The 15,994-nt window shown below is 36.1% G+C and overlaps 1 protein-coding gene across 1 annotated transcript in view; it reads right to left on the reverse strand.

Moving 5' to 3' along the window:
- The window catches only part of WNT9B (Wnt family member 9B), a 59,754-nt gene extending 46,467 nt beyond the window's left edge, over positions 1 to 13,287 (reverse strand). The window contains exon 1 of the mRNA XM_051996632.1: positions 13,123 to 13,287. Coding sequence (XP_051852592.1) covers positions 13,123 to 13,287 — 165 coding nt within the window. The remainder of the gene's footprint in view (positions 1 to 13,122) is intronic.
- Between the last annotated feature and the right edge of the window lie 2,707 nt (positions 13,288 to 15,994).

The following is a 15,994-nucleotide window of genomic DNA, read 5'->3' on the forward strand; positions in this document are numbered from 1 at the left end:
TATACTACTATTGTGCTATAAGAAATGATGAGCAAAATGGTTTCTGAAAAACCTGGAATACTTATATGAACTGATGCAAAGTGAAGCAAGCAGAACCAGAAGAACATTGCACAATAATATTATATGGTGATCAACTGTGATTATGACTTAGTTTAGTTATCCTGATTAAGACAATGATCCAAGACAATTCCAAAGGACCCATGTTAAAAAATTCTATTTACCTACAAAGAGAGAATTGATTAACTCAACTGAATATTGAAAATATTACTTTTGGATTGTTTTTTTTTTTTTGGGGGGGGGGAGAATCTGTTTTTTTTTTTGCAACATGATTAATATAGAAATGTGTTTTGCATGATTTCACATGTTTAATCAACATCAAATTGCTTGCCTTCTCAAGAATGGTAGAGGTAGGAAGGAGAAATATATATTTTTTAAAATGAATGTTGAAAATTTTACATGTAATTGGGAAATAGTTAATGAAATAAATTTTAAAAATGGGAAAAATATACTTACGTGTAATTGTTTATATATATGTATATACATATATAGATAAATAGATACTTATGCATTCGCAAGGTAGTAGCCTTGCCTGCATAGATACATCTCCACAACCACTGAAGAATTCACAGACACAAAGTTGAACCCTCTCCAGATATATCCTGATTAAGCATAGACACTTGCCTCTAGCAAATTCCTGTTGCAAGGATAACAGGTGGTCCTGTGCTCCTAGGGAGACCAAGGAGTTTAAAAAAGGAAGGAGGAGGAAAAGCATTTATTTATTAAGTGCCAACTATATATGTTTTATAATTATTATTTCATTTGATCCTTACAACAATACTGGATGGTAGGTGCTATTATTATCTTTATTTTATAGTTGAGGAAACTGAGGCAGACAGGGTAAGTGACTTGCCCAGGGTCACACAAATAGTATCTGATAGAGAATTTGAAATCAAGTCTTCCTTATTCCAGGTTCAGCACTCTATATATTGCAATACCCAAATGCCTCATGATTTGATATCAAATAGGATATTTGATATGATATGAAAACACGAGTGGAAGGACAGTGTCCAATAAACCCACAGTCTAATTTGGCCTCTTCTAGTCAAGCCAGGTCACTCTGCTGAGAATATACTGGCAATAAATATTCCTATGAATTGTCCAAGTCAGACCCTGTCAGACTCCTTCCCGAAGTCCACCCGTGTGAGAAAATACTGTGAGGCCTTTAACCTGGGCTTTAGGCCAACAGGCGGGTTCATTTACAAATGGAAATGAGAAATTTAAGCCCTTGCTATCTTCCTGTAATCACCAATGGGGCTCAGGCCAAATGACTGAGGGGGTGGAAATGGTCTGTGGACAGGACCGGAAGTGGGGTCAGGACATTGCTCCTGTAGTCCTGAGAAGCAACACCTATTCCAAGCACAAGGCAAGACATTCTCTTGCTGCCTCTTCTCAAACCCTGCTCCAGGCAAACTGTGGATGTGGTATTTCGGTTGGGGATTAAGGAAATTCTGTCCCCTTCCTCAGTCATTTTAGAATTCCACAGAATCACAGAACCCAGAAGAAACCATAAAGATCATGTAACATAACCTGTTTGAAGAGGAGTTCCTTCTATAACATACTGCTATTCAGTCTTTGCTTGAATACTTCCAATAATGGGAAACTCACCACCTCCCAGGGCAGTCCATTCTGCTTTAAGACAGTTTTAACTGTTAGGAAGTTTTTCCTGGTATTGAGCATCTCTCTGTTTGTGCAGCTTTTACCCTATGTTCCTATTTCTTTCCTGTGGGGCCAAGCAGAACCAATCAATCAATCAACAAACACTGAAATGCCAAACAAGACTTTATGGTTGATCCTGGAGATAATAGGGAGTTCCTGGAATTTATTGAGTAGGAGAGGGACATGGCTCGATGTACACTTGAAGAAAATTACCATAGCCACTTAGTGGAGGATGGATTGGAGTGAGGAAAGACTTGAGGAAGTAAGCCCAACCAGAAAGCTAGTGAAATAGCGTATGTGTGAGGTGAGGGTTTGAACTCAGCAGTGAGTGCAATGTTTGGTGCAATGTATGGCTGGTAGGGAAGCCTAATGAATATCAGGACGTGGTCTGTTCCAGTCTAGAGATCATTGAAGCTTTCTAGATAAATCACCTTTCAGACACTTGTTGACAGCTGCCACATATATTCCTTTCAGTCTTCTCCTCTTTAGGTGAAAGAATCATCTCTTTTTCCTTCGGGTGATTTTCATAAAACTTGCTTTGCTGATATATCACTATGATCCTCACCTCTAGTTTGGAAATATTCCAGTTTGTCAATATTCTACATAAAATGAAGCACCCACAACTAAGCTGGGTGATGAAATAGATAGAGCACCTGGAGTTAGGAAAATTCATCTTCCTTTGTTCAAAACTGACCTCAGACACTTCTTAGCTGAATGACCTTAGGCAAGTTACTTTAGCTTGTTTGCCTCAGTTTCCTCATCTGTCAAATGAGCTGCAGAAGGAAATGTCAAATCATTCTGCCAAGAAAACCCCCAAATGGGAGTCCTGGAGAGAAAGACATGGCTGAAAAATGATAACAATAACAACAATGCTAAATGTGGTTTGACTACAGCAAAATACAATGTAACTATCACTTTCCTTATTCTGGACATCACACTTCTATTAAAGCAGCCTAAAATCCCATTTGCTTCTTCTGGCTATCAGATCATACTGTTGAGTCCCACTGAACTTGCAGTCTCCTAAGAATTGCCCCCCTCTCCAGAATCAGTCTGAAATCTAGTCATATTTCCTCCGTCCAATACTGGTGCAGTTGATTTTTTTTCTGTTTAATATATCCCCCCCCCCAAATACATGTAAAAAACATTTTTTAAACATTTGTGGGTTTTTTGTTTGTTTGTTTATTTTGCTGAGGCAATTGGGGTTAAGTGACTTGCCCAGGGTCACACAGTTAGGATGGTTAACATTTGTTTTTAAAATTTTGAGTTCCAAATTCCCTCCCTGCTCTTTTTCATTGTCATTGATTTTTTTTGAACCTAAATAATAGAACTTTGAATTTGTCTTTGATAAATTTCATCTGATTGTTTGTCCCATTCTTTATTCTATGGAGACTAATGGATCTTAATTCTGTGAAATAATGTGCTACCTAATACTTTCCAGCTTCATGGGTTGGGGATATCTTGCTCAGACATGGGTTAGAATAGGTAACCTTATTAAATCTCTACAACTCTTTAAGGATCTGTGATTCTGTCAGAAGGAAGCTTTTGATCATTTCATTCATGCTAAAAACTTCAAAGAATTTATGCTTACCCCATTCCATAGGCATTTGAAAAGAGTACCTCAAGGCCATCCTTCATTTCATGTAGAATGCTCACAAGTGAATGAATTTAATGCCAAATGATCCTAAAATGGTAGAATTTCAGGCATCAAAGGTGTAGCTTACTCAGCTCTTGAAATCATCTCTCATAAGTGACTATAAATTCTGTCTGTTCATATGTTTGGCCCTATCTCTGTCCCAAAGCCCACTTTTTGGCTGATGACTAGGGTCTCTATTTTTCTTGGGAATGGTTGTTTCAGAGCTAACAAGATTCTCTCTGTTCTTCCCACAAAGCTTGCTTACCTCCTCTCAGCTCCCTTCCGCCATCCTATGCCCTATCCACTCATCCCTTGCTCAATGACAATCATTGTGCTGCTTCTTAGAAACTTTCATGGTTACATTTGGAGTCAGATAGATATTGTAGATATGTCGAACTGGGAACCATCCAGCCTGAACTTCATCTGATTTGGGTCTTTCCCTAACCTGCAGTATAACAGGGTACATTGCTCCTACCTGCAAACCAAAGTAAAGATCTATCAATAGCTAGGTGGTACATGGGGCAGCTAGGTGGGGAAGTGGATAGAGTGCCAGCCCTGAAGTCAGGAGGACCTGAATTCAAATCTGAACTCAGACACTTAACACTTCCTCTCTGTGGAACCCTGAAGTCACTTAACTCCAATTGCCTCAAGAAAAAAACAAAAAACAAAACAAAAAAAAATTTGTCATTGGTTCTCTCAGCTTCCAGAAATTCCCTTCCCATTTTCCTTGGGTGGGATAGAAGTCTGTCCTTTCATGATATACCACAAATGTAGATTTCTTGGATTATGAATGATCAAAGGAGGGAAGTGGGAAAAGTATGACTATTTATTTGATTATTTCTGGAGGTATACTTATTGCCCTGACCTGGAAAATCCCAAATTGCCAAGCATGTTGAAATATCTATTCAGAGATAGCTAACTGCAAAATTATCTGCCCTAAGGGAGAAAATATAGTTGATTGATCTGTATTTCAGCCAGAAGACTGATTAGTGTCAGTAGAGGATCTTCATGAAGAAGTTCTATTTCAAAAACACCACTTCTCCCCTTCTCTCTTTTTTTTTTTTTGTCAATCTATTGTTTATACCCTCTTTCAAAATCCAATTCAAAACACTAGAAAGCCTATTCTGAACATTATAAAGCTCTCATTATGAACCTAGTGGCTTCTTTTTAGCACATATGAACTAGAGTAATTATATTACCATGTATATTGCCATGTACCTAAAAGTCTATACTGTAGAAAATATTATCTCTTTTTCTCATCTATCCCGCATTTTTTATTAAGAAAAAAAGAAGAAAAACTCAAATTCTTTAAATATTAGAAGTGGGCAAATGATATCCTAGAACTCCAGGGAAGGAAGGAATTGTAGATACTGTTTCAACTATCTTATTTTGTAAACAGGGAAACTTAGGCTCAGATGGATATTCTTTTTCTTTTTTTCCCCTCTCTCTAGAGAAACATCTTAATATTGTGTTTTTTTAAAATTACATATCACTTTAGCCTTGTTGAATTTTAAGTGATAATTAGTAGAGAATTCTTGTATAGTTTGGGATAGTTGGTCCTTGAAGGTTTTGCAAAAAGAAAGAGCAGTAGCTACATTAAAGCAGTTTTAGCTGACATCTTCCAAAAATGCAAAATTTCAGGGTACAACCTGCTTCACTGATAATGCTAGTATTTTGCTAACATGGTACAAAATGGAAAGGATAGTTGACTTGAGGTTAGAAGATTTCAGTTCAAATTTTACTTATATGATTCCATCAACTCACAATTTCTCAGTTTCAGTTTTCTCATCAGCAAAATGAGAACAATGTATTTGTACTACTTACCTCATGGGGTTGTTTTGAAGAACGGGCTCATTAACCTTAAAACACTAGAGAAAAGTGAATTATTGTTATTGCCTCTAGTTCTGACCCTTTTGTATAATAGCTGTCTAAGCATTCACAACTCTGGCTTTGGTCCTTGATTTGTTCAGTTCAATGCAATTCTAATTTCTAGGATCCTATTATCTTTCTTTTAAAAAGATTAAATGAGATAGTATTTATTTTTAAAAATATTTTATTTCCCCCTAGTTATATGTAAGAACAATTTTAATATATTTTAATAATTTTTTTTTGAGTTCCAAATTCTAGTCCTCCTTTCTTTCCTTTCCCTTTCCCTGAAATGGTAAGCAATCTGATATAACTTATATATGTGCAACTATGATCTTATTATCTGTGATTCTCTGATCTCCATAACTTATGAGTCTACTATCATAATGTAAAAATAATTATATGTAAAAGCTATTTTTAATATTTTTAAAAAAACTTTTGAGTTTCAAATTCTATTCCTTCCTTCCCTCCCCCTTCCCGGAGATAGTAAGTAATCTGATATAGGTTATATATGCGCAACTATAATCCTATTATCAATGGTTCTTTGACCTCTATAATTTGTGAGTGCACCAATCTGACTCTGTCTCAATATTCAGACTCAGCTCAACTTTGGATTTCGTTACCCTGGAGGTCTTCAAGTATTCAGTATTTGGTACTTCCTGTGCTTTAGCTATACTTCTAACTATAAGGAAGACAAGCCTCAAACCTGTCATTTAGTTAGGAGGATGTGTATATGAAGACTTTCCCTGGCAGAATGAGTTAATGAGAGCAATTTTTCTGATGATCCTCAAGGTGTGGAAAGATACCAACGTTATCTACTGCATCCTGGGCCATCAATGATTGTCCTGACTTTTGTCCTGCCACTGGATTTTGATGACTCTGCAGAAAGAATGAGGTTATTTTGTGCAATTCTGCCTCGTTTAAATACGCGTCATGCTCAAGTCAAGACATTACCTTTTGATGTTACTGGTCCTCTTTGAAAACAAAAGATGAACAACATAACTTTGAAAAGCCCAAATTTGGCCTTCTCTATAAGAGCTTTAACCTTTCCTGGACAGAATTGTCCATTAACACATTTAATGTGTGGGTCCAAGATGCCTCTATGAGCTAATATGTAATTGAAAAGTGACAAAAATCTAGGCTTATCATTGGAGAATAGTGTATATAAAGGTAACCCATCTAAAATCTGGATGACCAGTCCACTCTGCCACAATATTAACATTTCCTTCCAACTATATTATTATTTTGGGGCACTCATTTCTCAATCTACTGAAACAGATTGTATATAAAGCTAGTGATTGAAAAGGCATCCTATAATCTCACTAAACTTCTATTGTAAAATTGGAAGTATATATATCCTCATGGGCCAAATCCAACCAACTGATTGATATTTTGGGGAGGAAAATATAGTTAAAATCCTAAAACATTAGTATAGTATTCACTGGTTTAGGTAGGTCAGAAAACCCTGCTTTGTCCTCTAGGCTTCAGTTTTCTTCTTTGTAAAATGAAGAAATTAGACTACGATCGCTAAGATCCCCTTTATCTCTGAATATCTGTTCTCTGAATTTTCATAGTATTGAGTATTACAATATAAGGAATACATTTGCAGCACAGTATTTCAGAGCATATTACTAATCCTGGGATCTTAGTTTCACCATCTTTCTTTGTAACGGCCACTTTCTTTAACTTTCAGGCTCTCCCTTTCCAGTTTCTAAGTCCCTAAAGCCTCCCATTGAAATTTTCTCTATGGCCGGGATCCCACACTCAGGTTCTACTCCTCTGTTGTGAGCTCTAAGAGGGTGGAAGTCAGATCCTAATTATCCTTGCATTTCCACTCTTTACCCCTCCAAGCCAGATTTTTGCCTATAGGAAGCATTTAATAAATAATTGTTTTATGAAAGAATATACAAACAAGTGAATGAATGCTGTTTAAGACTTTAGGTCCAGTAAACGCATTAGTTCTCTACTTGATTCATTCAGCATGCTAAGGCATTTATAAAGTGAATTTATGTAAAATGAGGGATACCAGTAACTTGGGCTGAATACCTTACAGGGTGCTTTTGAATGACACATTCCCTAAACCTGATTAATATATGGAGAACTTTGATGCAATCATGACATCAATGTTTGGTATTCCCTTTACCAAAGCAGAATTCAACCCATCCATAGTTGCATGAATAGGATGGATCTAGAAAGGATATCAGGGACCATCTAGTTTAACCCCTTCATTTTACAGATGAGGAAACTGAGGTCTAGAAAGAAGGAAGTTATCCAAGGGAATAAACAAAGGAGGACAGTCAGGATTTGAAACCAGGTCCTCAGGAGTTCCACATCACAGTGCCTTTCTGTAGGAGCTGGAATAATATTCATTTGTGTCCCTTCCCTCCTATGAAAATTTTAAACTACCTGCAACTCTATCCCCTCACTTTCTCCCTCTCCTATCTTTTATATAATCCAATGATTCCCAACTTTTTTTTGTTTCTTGAATCCTTTTCAACAACAAGAATAAAATTTGTTGTGAACCTCAGGGGTGGGATGGTGGTAAAAATATTTGTGACATGATCATGTAATTATTTACTGCTTTAGGCACCATTAAAGAATTTTTAGCAGGAACCCCAAAAGAAATTTGAAAACTACTAAATAGGAACAACTGGTATAATCTACAATTCTGCTGATAGCAGCAGAATTTGATTCAGCCACACCCCTCAAGAAAATAATTATAGCCTAAATTCATGTAATACTCTTAGATTTGAAAAATATCTAACATACATTATCCTAATTAACTCTCACAACAAATTCGATAAGGTATTCATAGAAGATAGTATTCTCCTCTTTTACAGATGAAGAAATTGAAATTGAGGAAGGTTACATCACTGGAGCCATCACATAGCTGATAAATTTTGGAGGTTATTGCTCTTAACATCACAAGAAAGAGTGAGGTGCCATGGGAGGAGAGAGAGAATGGTGGTATACTTCTACAGCTACTGAAACTCCTGAAATAGCTGCTTCCCTTCAGGTCTGACTTTCACATAAGGATAGGGATGTCAAGGATCCAAGGAGTTATAATTTAAAAAAAAAAAAACTATGATTCTCCCTACTTCCAGATATGCTAGGTAACACCTCTCAGAGAATAAAAGAATGTGAGCCTTGGAAAGGACCACTGAATCCAAGCCCTTCATTTATACAGTAGAAAATCAAGGAGGGAAATTGGCTTGCCCAACATCATACAATAAGGTAATAACAGAGCCAAGGCTGAAATTCAGGTCTCTTTTCATGGCAGTAAGCACTCCGTAATAGCCAGTGTTTAAATAGTACATTTCCTTCTTAGCTTCAGTTTTCTTAAGTTTGCAGAGCACTTCACCGACTTTTACATGATCTGATGCTAAGAGAAATGAGCAGATCCAGAACATTGTATATAGCAACAACAAGATTATGTGATGATCAAACTTGGTTATTTTCAACGATGAGGTGATTTAAGGCAGTTTCAATAGACTTGGGATGGAACGTGTCATTCATAGGCATAGAGAAAACTATGGAGACTTTTTGTTGTTGCTGTTGTTTGGTTGCTTGTGTGTTTTTTTTTCCTTTTCATGTTTTCTTCCCATTTGATCTGATTTTTCTTGCACAACACGATGAATATGGAAATGTTTAGAAAATTGCCAATATTTAATCTTAAAAAACACCCAAACCAAACACTTTATCTTCTTGAACCTAATAGCCCTGTGAGATAAGTACAATAGGCATGATATTCCCCATCTTACAGATGAGACAAAAGGGGACTTGCAGGCATCGACAGAAAGAATGTTAAACAAACTGTATAGACCAGATAATCATCATTTCATCTGTGATCTTTGTAGAGGGAAATGATCAAATCTGTTAATGTTTAACAAAGTAATAAACCATAAAAAGGAAAATTCAATTAATTTACAATGAAGAAAATGCTGAATTTGAAGTAAGAAGATCTGGATTTGAATCCTGTCTCTTGACATTTCCTACTCATGTGATCTTGCACAAATCACTTAACTTTTATGTGCCTCAGTTTCCTCAATTGTAAAGAGAATTACTTGGACAAGATGATTGACAAGCTCCCTTTCAGCTCGGGATCTCAGATGCTTTAACTTGTCTCTAGGTATATTGGGTTGGGTTACAGATCTAAAAACAGATGTCTCCAAGTACAGTCCTCTTATTATGATACCACATTACTTCTTTACAGAGACTGTAGGTTGAAATCTTCAGTCCTGGTCATGCTTTCTTTGGTAGGATTGGTAACTTACTAAATCATAAGGTCATGGGATTTACAAGTGGAGGAGAGCTTTAGCATTTTGCATACACCTCAAATAGAGATTGTCCTAAGGATAGGCTTGACTGGAATGCCTCAACTTATCCACTCCAGGCTACTGGTCACCTGGTCATATTGGAAAATGAAAAAGGACTGTTAATTTCCCCATTAGCTTACAAACATGGAACTTCATGTTCTACAGGAGCTCCTCCTGCTGGATATCAGGGGGAATTGCTCAGGTCCAGCCACGGAGTTCTGGATGCATCTGAGCTCCCAGTAAGATCTACACAGAACACAGAGTCCTAGAATGTCAGGATTGGAAAGATCATAGAGACCATCTAATACAAAGATTAATTTTACTGATCAGGAAAACTGAGGGAATTCCCCTTATAGAGGGGAAATGATTTGCCTAATATCACACACCAAGTTAACAGTAAAGTCGGGACTAAAACCCAAGAATTCTAACTCCCAGACCAAGAAGCATACTTTGAATCATATATATAACTTCAAAATGGCAACAGAATTTCTAAATCAGGGAATTCTTGTTCAGTTTAATATCTTCACCATTGATATGGTGGTCTATGTGAAAGATTCCTCTTTGCTAGGGATTTTTTTTCTTCCATCTTTTCTTTCTTCTCCAAATCTGACCTATCATTTAAGACCCACATCAAGTGCCACCTTCTTCCTGAAGTCTTCCTTGACCATTTCTCCTTTATCTGAAATCCTATTGCTTCTATTATATACAATATATCAAGTTATAGGCTGAGGATACAAATGTGGGAAAATGGTATTACTCTTGCCCTCAAGGGTTTTTTAATCTAGTGGGGGAGGGGGAAGAATGGGAAAGTGAGATATGTATACAAATACCTTCAATACAAGCTAGAATGTACAAAGAAGAAAAGTAGAGTAGCATGAGCTTTAGCCAGAGTGGGGGATTGCTTCTAGGTGGGATGATTAGGGAAAATTTCATGAATGAGGCAGCCTTAAAGGAAGAGAAATATTTTAACAGGTAGAGTCATGTTTTAAGCATGATAAATAGTCTGGAAAAATACATGGCAGTGGGAGAGCACAAGGCAAGATCAGCAGTCCCATTTGGTTGGGATTCTGAGAATTATGAAGATATGAGAATGAGACTGCTGGGTCTGGGGACATTATAGACTCTAAATGAGAATGTTCTGATTTTCCTACTTTCACAGAAAAGATTTCAAGATTTATTAATCGGTGTTTCCAGATCATGCCTTTGCTTTCTCTTGCCATGCCCATCAGTCACCACTCTCTATTTTTAGGGAAGAGCTCCTCAATCATGACACTCCCAAGAGAATTCATAGTATTTTTTGTAAGATTTGTAACTAGAAGAGACCTTACTGATTATTGAACTCAATTACCTTTTAATTTATACATAAGGAAATTAAGGCCCAGAAAGTTAATTACTTGTTCAAAAGAATATAGCAGACTTCTGATTTCAAATATAATGTTTGTCCTGGTACATTATAGTAATACTTTTCTATCATGAGATCCTCAAGATTCTGCCCTTGCCCTTAGAACCATGTCTGCTCTATCTCATGCACAGGCTCTTTTTCTGCCAGTTTCAGGGTCCATCCCAAGATCTTTTGTCATTTGTTGTCCAATAAAAATACATTTCTCTCCTCTCATTTTTTACATATCTAGGATATCTTTTTAAAAAATGTAACAGTGTTACTGCAACATTCTTTCCTCTCAGTGAAAACTGAAATGAAATGAAGGGGAAAAACAAAATTGTAGGACACCAAGAAATTTTAAAAGTTGTACTTGGACACAGAGGATTTGGGCTTTTCCATTTCATTATTATTGTTTTTATTAAATGATTAAAATTGGAGACCAATCCTGCAGAAATAATCAGAAGAGGAGCAGAAGCAGAGATTGAACAAAGAGAAGATCCTCAATGCTGGAGAGCACCTTCTATTTTACTCTTTTACCAGATCATGCTACCAGCTAAGAAATCTTGTTAGAATCTCTCTGGCTTGTCCATGGGAGAACCTACCATACTTCTATACCTCAAAACTCTTCCCAACTAAAACCAGCACAGGATGAGTTATAAATTCAGACAAAGAATACGAATTATTACTTAGAATTATTTTTTGAAAATAGAAAAATCTTTGGTTTCATTGTCACCTTGTATATGGTTCTGTTAAATCATTCTCACCCTTAAATCACTTCATAGACCAGACAATCAACATATTATGTCTATGTAATTTATTAGACATAGCAAAAATGAAAGAAACTCTAAGTCCCCAATGAAAAGCCAAGATAGAAATATAAATTTTCTAATTATCAATTTGCTATGCTTTGGGTAGTATGTTTGGGAGAAGGGTAGAAGGAAAAGGAACAGAGCATCCTGTAGAATGGCCCAGTTATCTGTTCCTTTCTCCCTAATTATAAATGAATCAATTTTTATACAGTTAAATTCCAGAAAAAAAATTGTGTCAATTAAATTACTTGCAAATTGAATTAATATCCTAGGATATGAGAGCTGGAAGTCCAACCTCTTCATTCTATAGATGAATTTTCTAATTTTAGTCGCACAGGGAAGCTCATTTTAAAGAAACAAGATTGTAAGCTCTCTGAGGGAAAGAGATCTTAATTAATTACCTTTTTGTCTTAATTGCCATTTTATTTTAGTGTTTTACAGAAGAGTACTTAATGAATGGTTATTGTAGGAAGTAAGGAATTGGATTCATCTTCCTGAGTTCAAATCTGACCTCAGACAAATAGCTGTGTGACCTTGGAAAATTACTTAACCCTGTTTGCCTCAGTTTTCTCATCTATAAAATGATCTGGAGAAGGAAATGGCAAATCACTTCAGTATCTCTACCAGGAAAACCTCAAATGGAGTCATAAAGAGTTAGATATAACTGAAAAACATAGAAATGAATGGATGAATAAATGAATAGGGAGTGCTGTGTTGAGATTATGAATAAAGTAAAGCATACTTTTTAAATTAAATGATTACACACTGTTTTATTGATTTTGAAAAATTCATTTCACATTTTGGGGTTATTTAAGCAGGATATACCTGTACACTAAATAAACATTAATCATCAGAGAATTCTCCAGGAAAACATTATCTCAGAGTCCACAGATTGAGAGGTCACTAGCACCCTGGATTCATTCTACAAAAAGATGAGAGATCTTTTAGATGGCTGCTTTTAAGGATGGTGGTGGTACAGGGCATTGCTAAAGCCATTTTGGGGAAATAGTGCAATGCCATAAATGGACAGGGAGTAGGGGAGTAGGGAGAAAAAAAAACTTACATTGAAAAGAGCTCTTGAGTCAAAGGATTTGAACTCTAAATCCTATTCTGTCATTTACTAGCTGTGTGACTTGAGAAAGATGCTTAACAGTGGTTAAGCCTTGATTTTTTCACCTATTAAAAAAATCAAAAATCAAAAAAACAAATTAAGCAAATTCTACTAGTTGATTTTTAAGATTCCTATGCACTTAAAACTTATGGACCTTGTTTAGGTACTGATTCCTTCAGCATCAATTTGAATAAGTCACCTTCCTTTCCTCTGCACAGACTTCCCAAGAACTCTAGTACCCTGCTCTCAGGCAATGCATATGAAAATTCTGAAAAAAGTACATCCTCTACCTGGGTTTCTGGCATCTCTGTGGCTGCTGCTATTTCTTGGCACCAGCAGGTGTCAGTGTGACACAGACCATCTTCGAGGTGTCCTGCCCTGCAGGTTCTGCACCCAGCTGGGTTCCCAGTCTCACCCTCTTCACTGTGGTGGGGGCTCTGTGTGTCTGTGTCCATGAAATTCCCTTCCTGCCAGGACCCTGACCTTTCTCCACCGAAGGATGTGATGGAAGGGTGGTGAAGTTAGGGCAGGCACAGAGGAAAAGATCAGTCTTTCTGTAAGCTTCCCCAGCGAGAGTGGGCCAGTTTTCATTTGTGAGATTGTTGAGAGGATAAAGGGCAGTCATTTGGCCTGGGAAGTTTCCATGATCTCAGATCTTCAAGGTTGGGGGAAGGGGTTGATCCTCCATCTCCCTCCCCTCTTTTCTCACTGACTCTTGGTTTAGAAATAGAGTCTCCGCAACACTGGTTGGAAACTATGTGAATGTTCCCCATGAGTATTCAATCAACTAACAAAGATTTTTAATTATCTAACATGAGCCAGGCTCTGTATTCTCATAGGTAAGATAGTATTCGCCCTCAAGGAGTTTATGTTCTATTGTGAGGATCCAGATATAACTTATTTTCAGATAAATAAAAATAGGATAAATATAATATGAATATAACATATTAGTGGATATAATCTGACTAATGGTTATGGTATTAAAATAATTAACAGATATAACTATAAATACAATATGGTTATAGTATGAATATAATTAGTAAACAGTATAAAATTACATATGTTAACTATAATATAATTAATGTAATGTAACTATAACAAATAATATAATTGATAAATATTAATATTATATGTATAACATAATTATATTATATACATATACACATGATATACATGCATATAATATAATTAACAAATATAATATAAATCCACAATAATATGGAGAGGGGGAACAGAACTAATAACTGAAGTTATAAAGAAAGGCTTCTTAAAGTAGGTGGCTCTTGAGCTAAACCTTAATGGGAACAAGGAGGGCTAAGGAGCCGTAATGAGGAGAGGAAGCATTCCTGGCTTAAAGGGTACTCTAGACCTTCTTAAATTTTCCCACTCAAGACCCCTTTTTGCCCAAGAAATTTTTTCAACAAAATAATTACTGATAATTTCACAACTCCCTCACTCACTTATAAAACTTCATATGGGGTTGTGACCCACAGTTTAAGAAGTTGTATTAGACAAAGCAGGAATTGGAATATTGTATATAAGGACCAACAAATATATCACTTCAGCTGGAGCCCAGAGTCCCATAAGGGCGAATAATGCATAATCAGCTCAGAAAGAGAGACTGGATGCAGACTGTGAAGAACTTTAAATGCCAAACATAAACATTTGTGTTTTATTTAGAGACAATTCAGAACTACTAAGAGAAGTCTCTTGAACAGAAGAATGACACAAGCCAACCTGTGCTCTGAGAATATCAATTTTACAGTTGTGTGAAGGATAAATTTAAGCTGGGGAGGGAAAACATTGCATGCACTAAGTTATGAAGTTTTTACAGTAAACTGGAGCAGGAGTCATGAGGGCCAAGTCCAGGTTGTGATGCAAGTGGAGAGATACTGAGGTAGTGGAATTGACTAGATTTAACAATTGATTGTGTATTAGGGATGAGTGAAAGAGTACTCATGATTACATTTTGATTAGGAGAATGGTATTACTCTCCACACAGAGGATAATTTAGAGTGGATTTGAGATCTGTTTTGAGCAAATTGAGTTTGAGATATCTGTGGGACATCTAGTCTCAAAGAATGGCAGTTCATTGGAAAGGATATTATTAGAGATCTTTGAGTCTAACTTGCTTTTCCAGAGAAGGAAAATGCTGTGCCCTAAATGATAGGAGTTTAGTGCCAGAAATAATATAAGAACCAAGTTTTCAGACTCTCTAGTCAGGATTCTTTCCACCATATCTTCTTGTCTCTTAGAAAAAGAACAGCATAAGGTTTGAACCACTTCAGAAAGCCGATAGCTATGTTTTTATAGCTTTTATAATATAGAGCATTTATAATTTGGAAATCATCAAATGCTATAAATCAGGGCTTGATTTATTGTTTTGCTGAATAGTCTAGACTTAAAAAATAATAGAGAAAATGTTAATAATGTAAATTAAAATTAAGAGTGTGAACTATGTATTTTTCCCATCAAAGACCTGGTTATTACATACATAACACACATTACTCCAGAATAAGGACCCTCCCTCATCCCCAATCTAGAATCTTTGAGTCTCCATACAATGCCCTGAAAAAAAATGTGAAATTCTAAGTTCCCAGATAGGTATACAGCAGGAGAGCAGAAGGAGAAGGGTGATCATGGGGGATTAAAAAAAGGAAATATGACAATTACTGTGTCCCACCCATAATTCCAACCTTCAAATACCCAAGAATCCCAGTCTAGAATAGGAAGAATTTACAAGTCCACTATGAATTAAAGAGGACCAAGATCAAACATTTACAGATGATAGGGATGGGAAAAGATGCCAAGAACAGTGGGGAAGAGGTCTCTGTCTTCAGAGAATTTACAGTATAGTTTTAGGGAGAGGATTAAGAAAACTTTTAAAGCTAAAAAGTTTTAGAATGGTTGCCCTAATCCTTTAGTTCTCAGGATCCCATTACATTCTTTAAAATTATCAAAGTCCCTCAATTTTCTTTATATTTTACATTTTACAAAACTACATTTTCCTTATGTAAATTTTAGAACTAATATAAGTATTATATTTATTATATTGCATTATGTGATGCATATTATATTGTATTGCATTGTATTAAATCATCATATATTATATTATGCTATATTAATTATATTATATTGTATTGCATATACAATGTTACATTA

This window comes from Antechinus flavipes, chromosome 4, assembly GCF_016432865.1.
Source record: "Antechinus flavipes isolate AdamAnt ecotype Samford, QLD, Australia chromosome 4, AdamAnt_v2, whole genome shotgun sequence".
Lineage (NCBI taxonomy): Eukaryota > Metazoa > Chordata > Mammalia > Dasyuromorphia > Dasyuridae > Antechinus > Antechinus flavipes.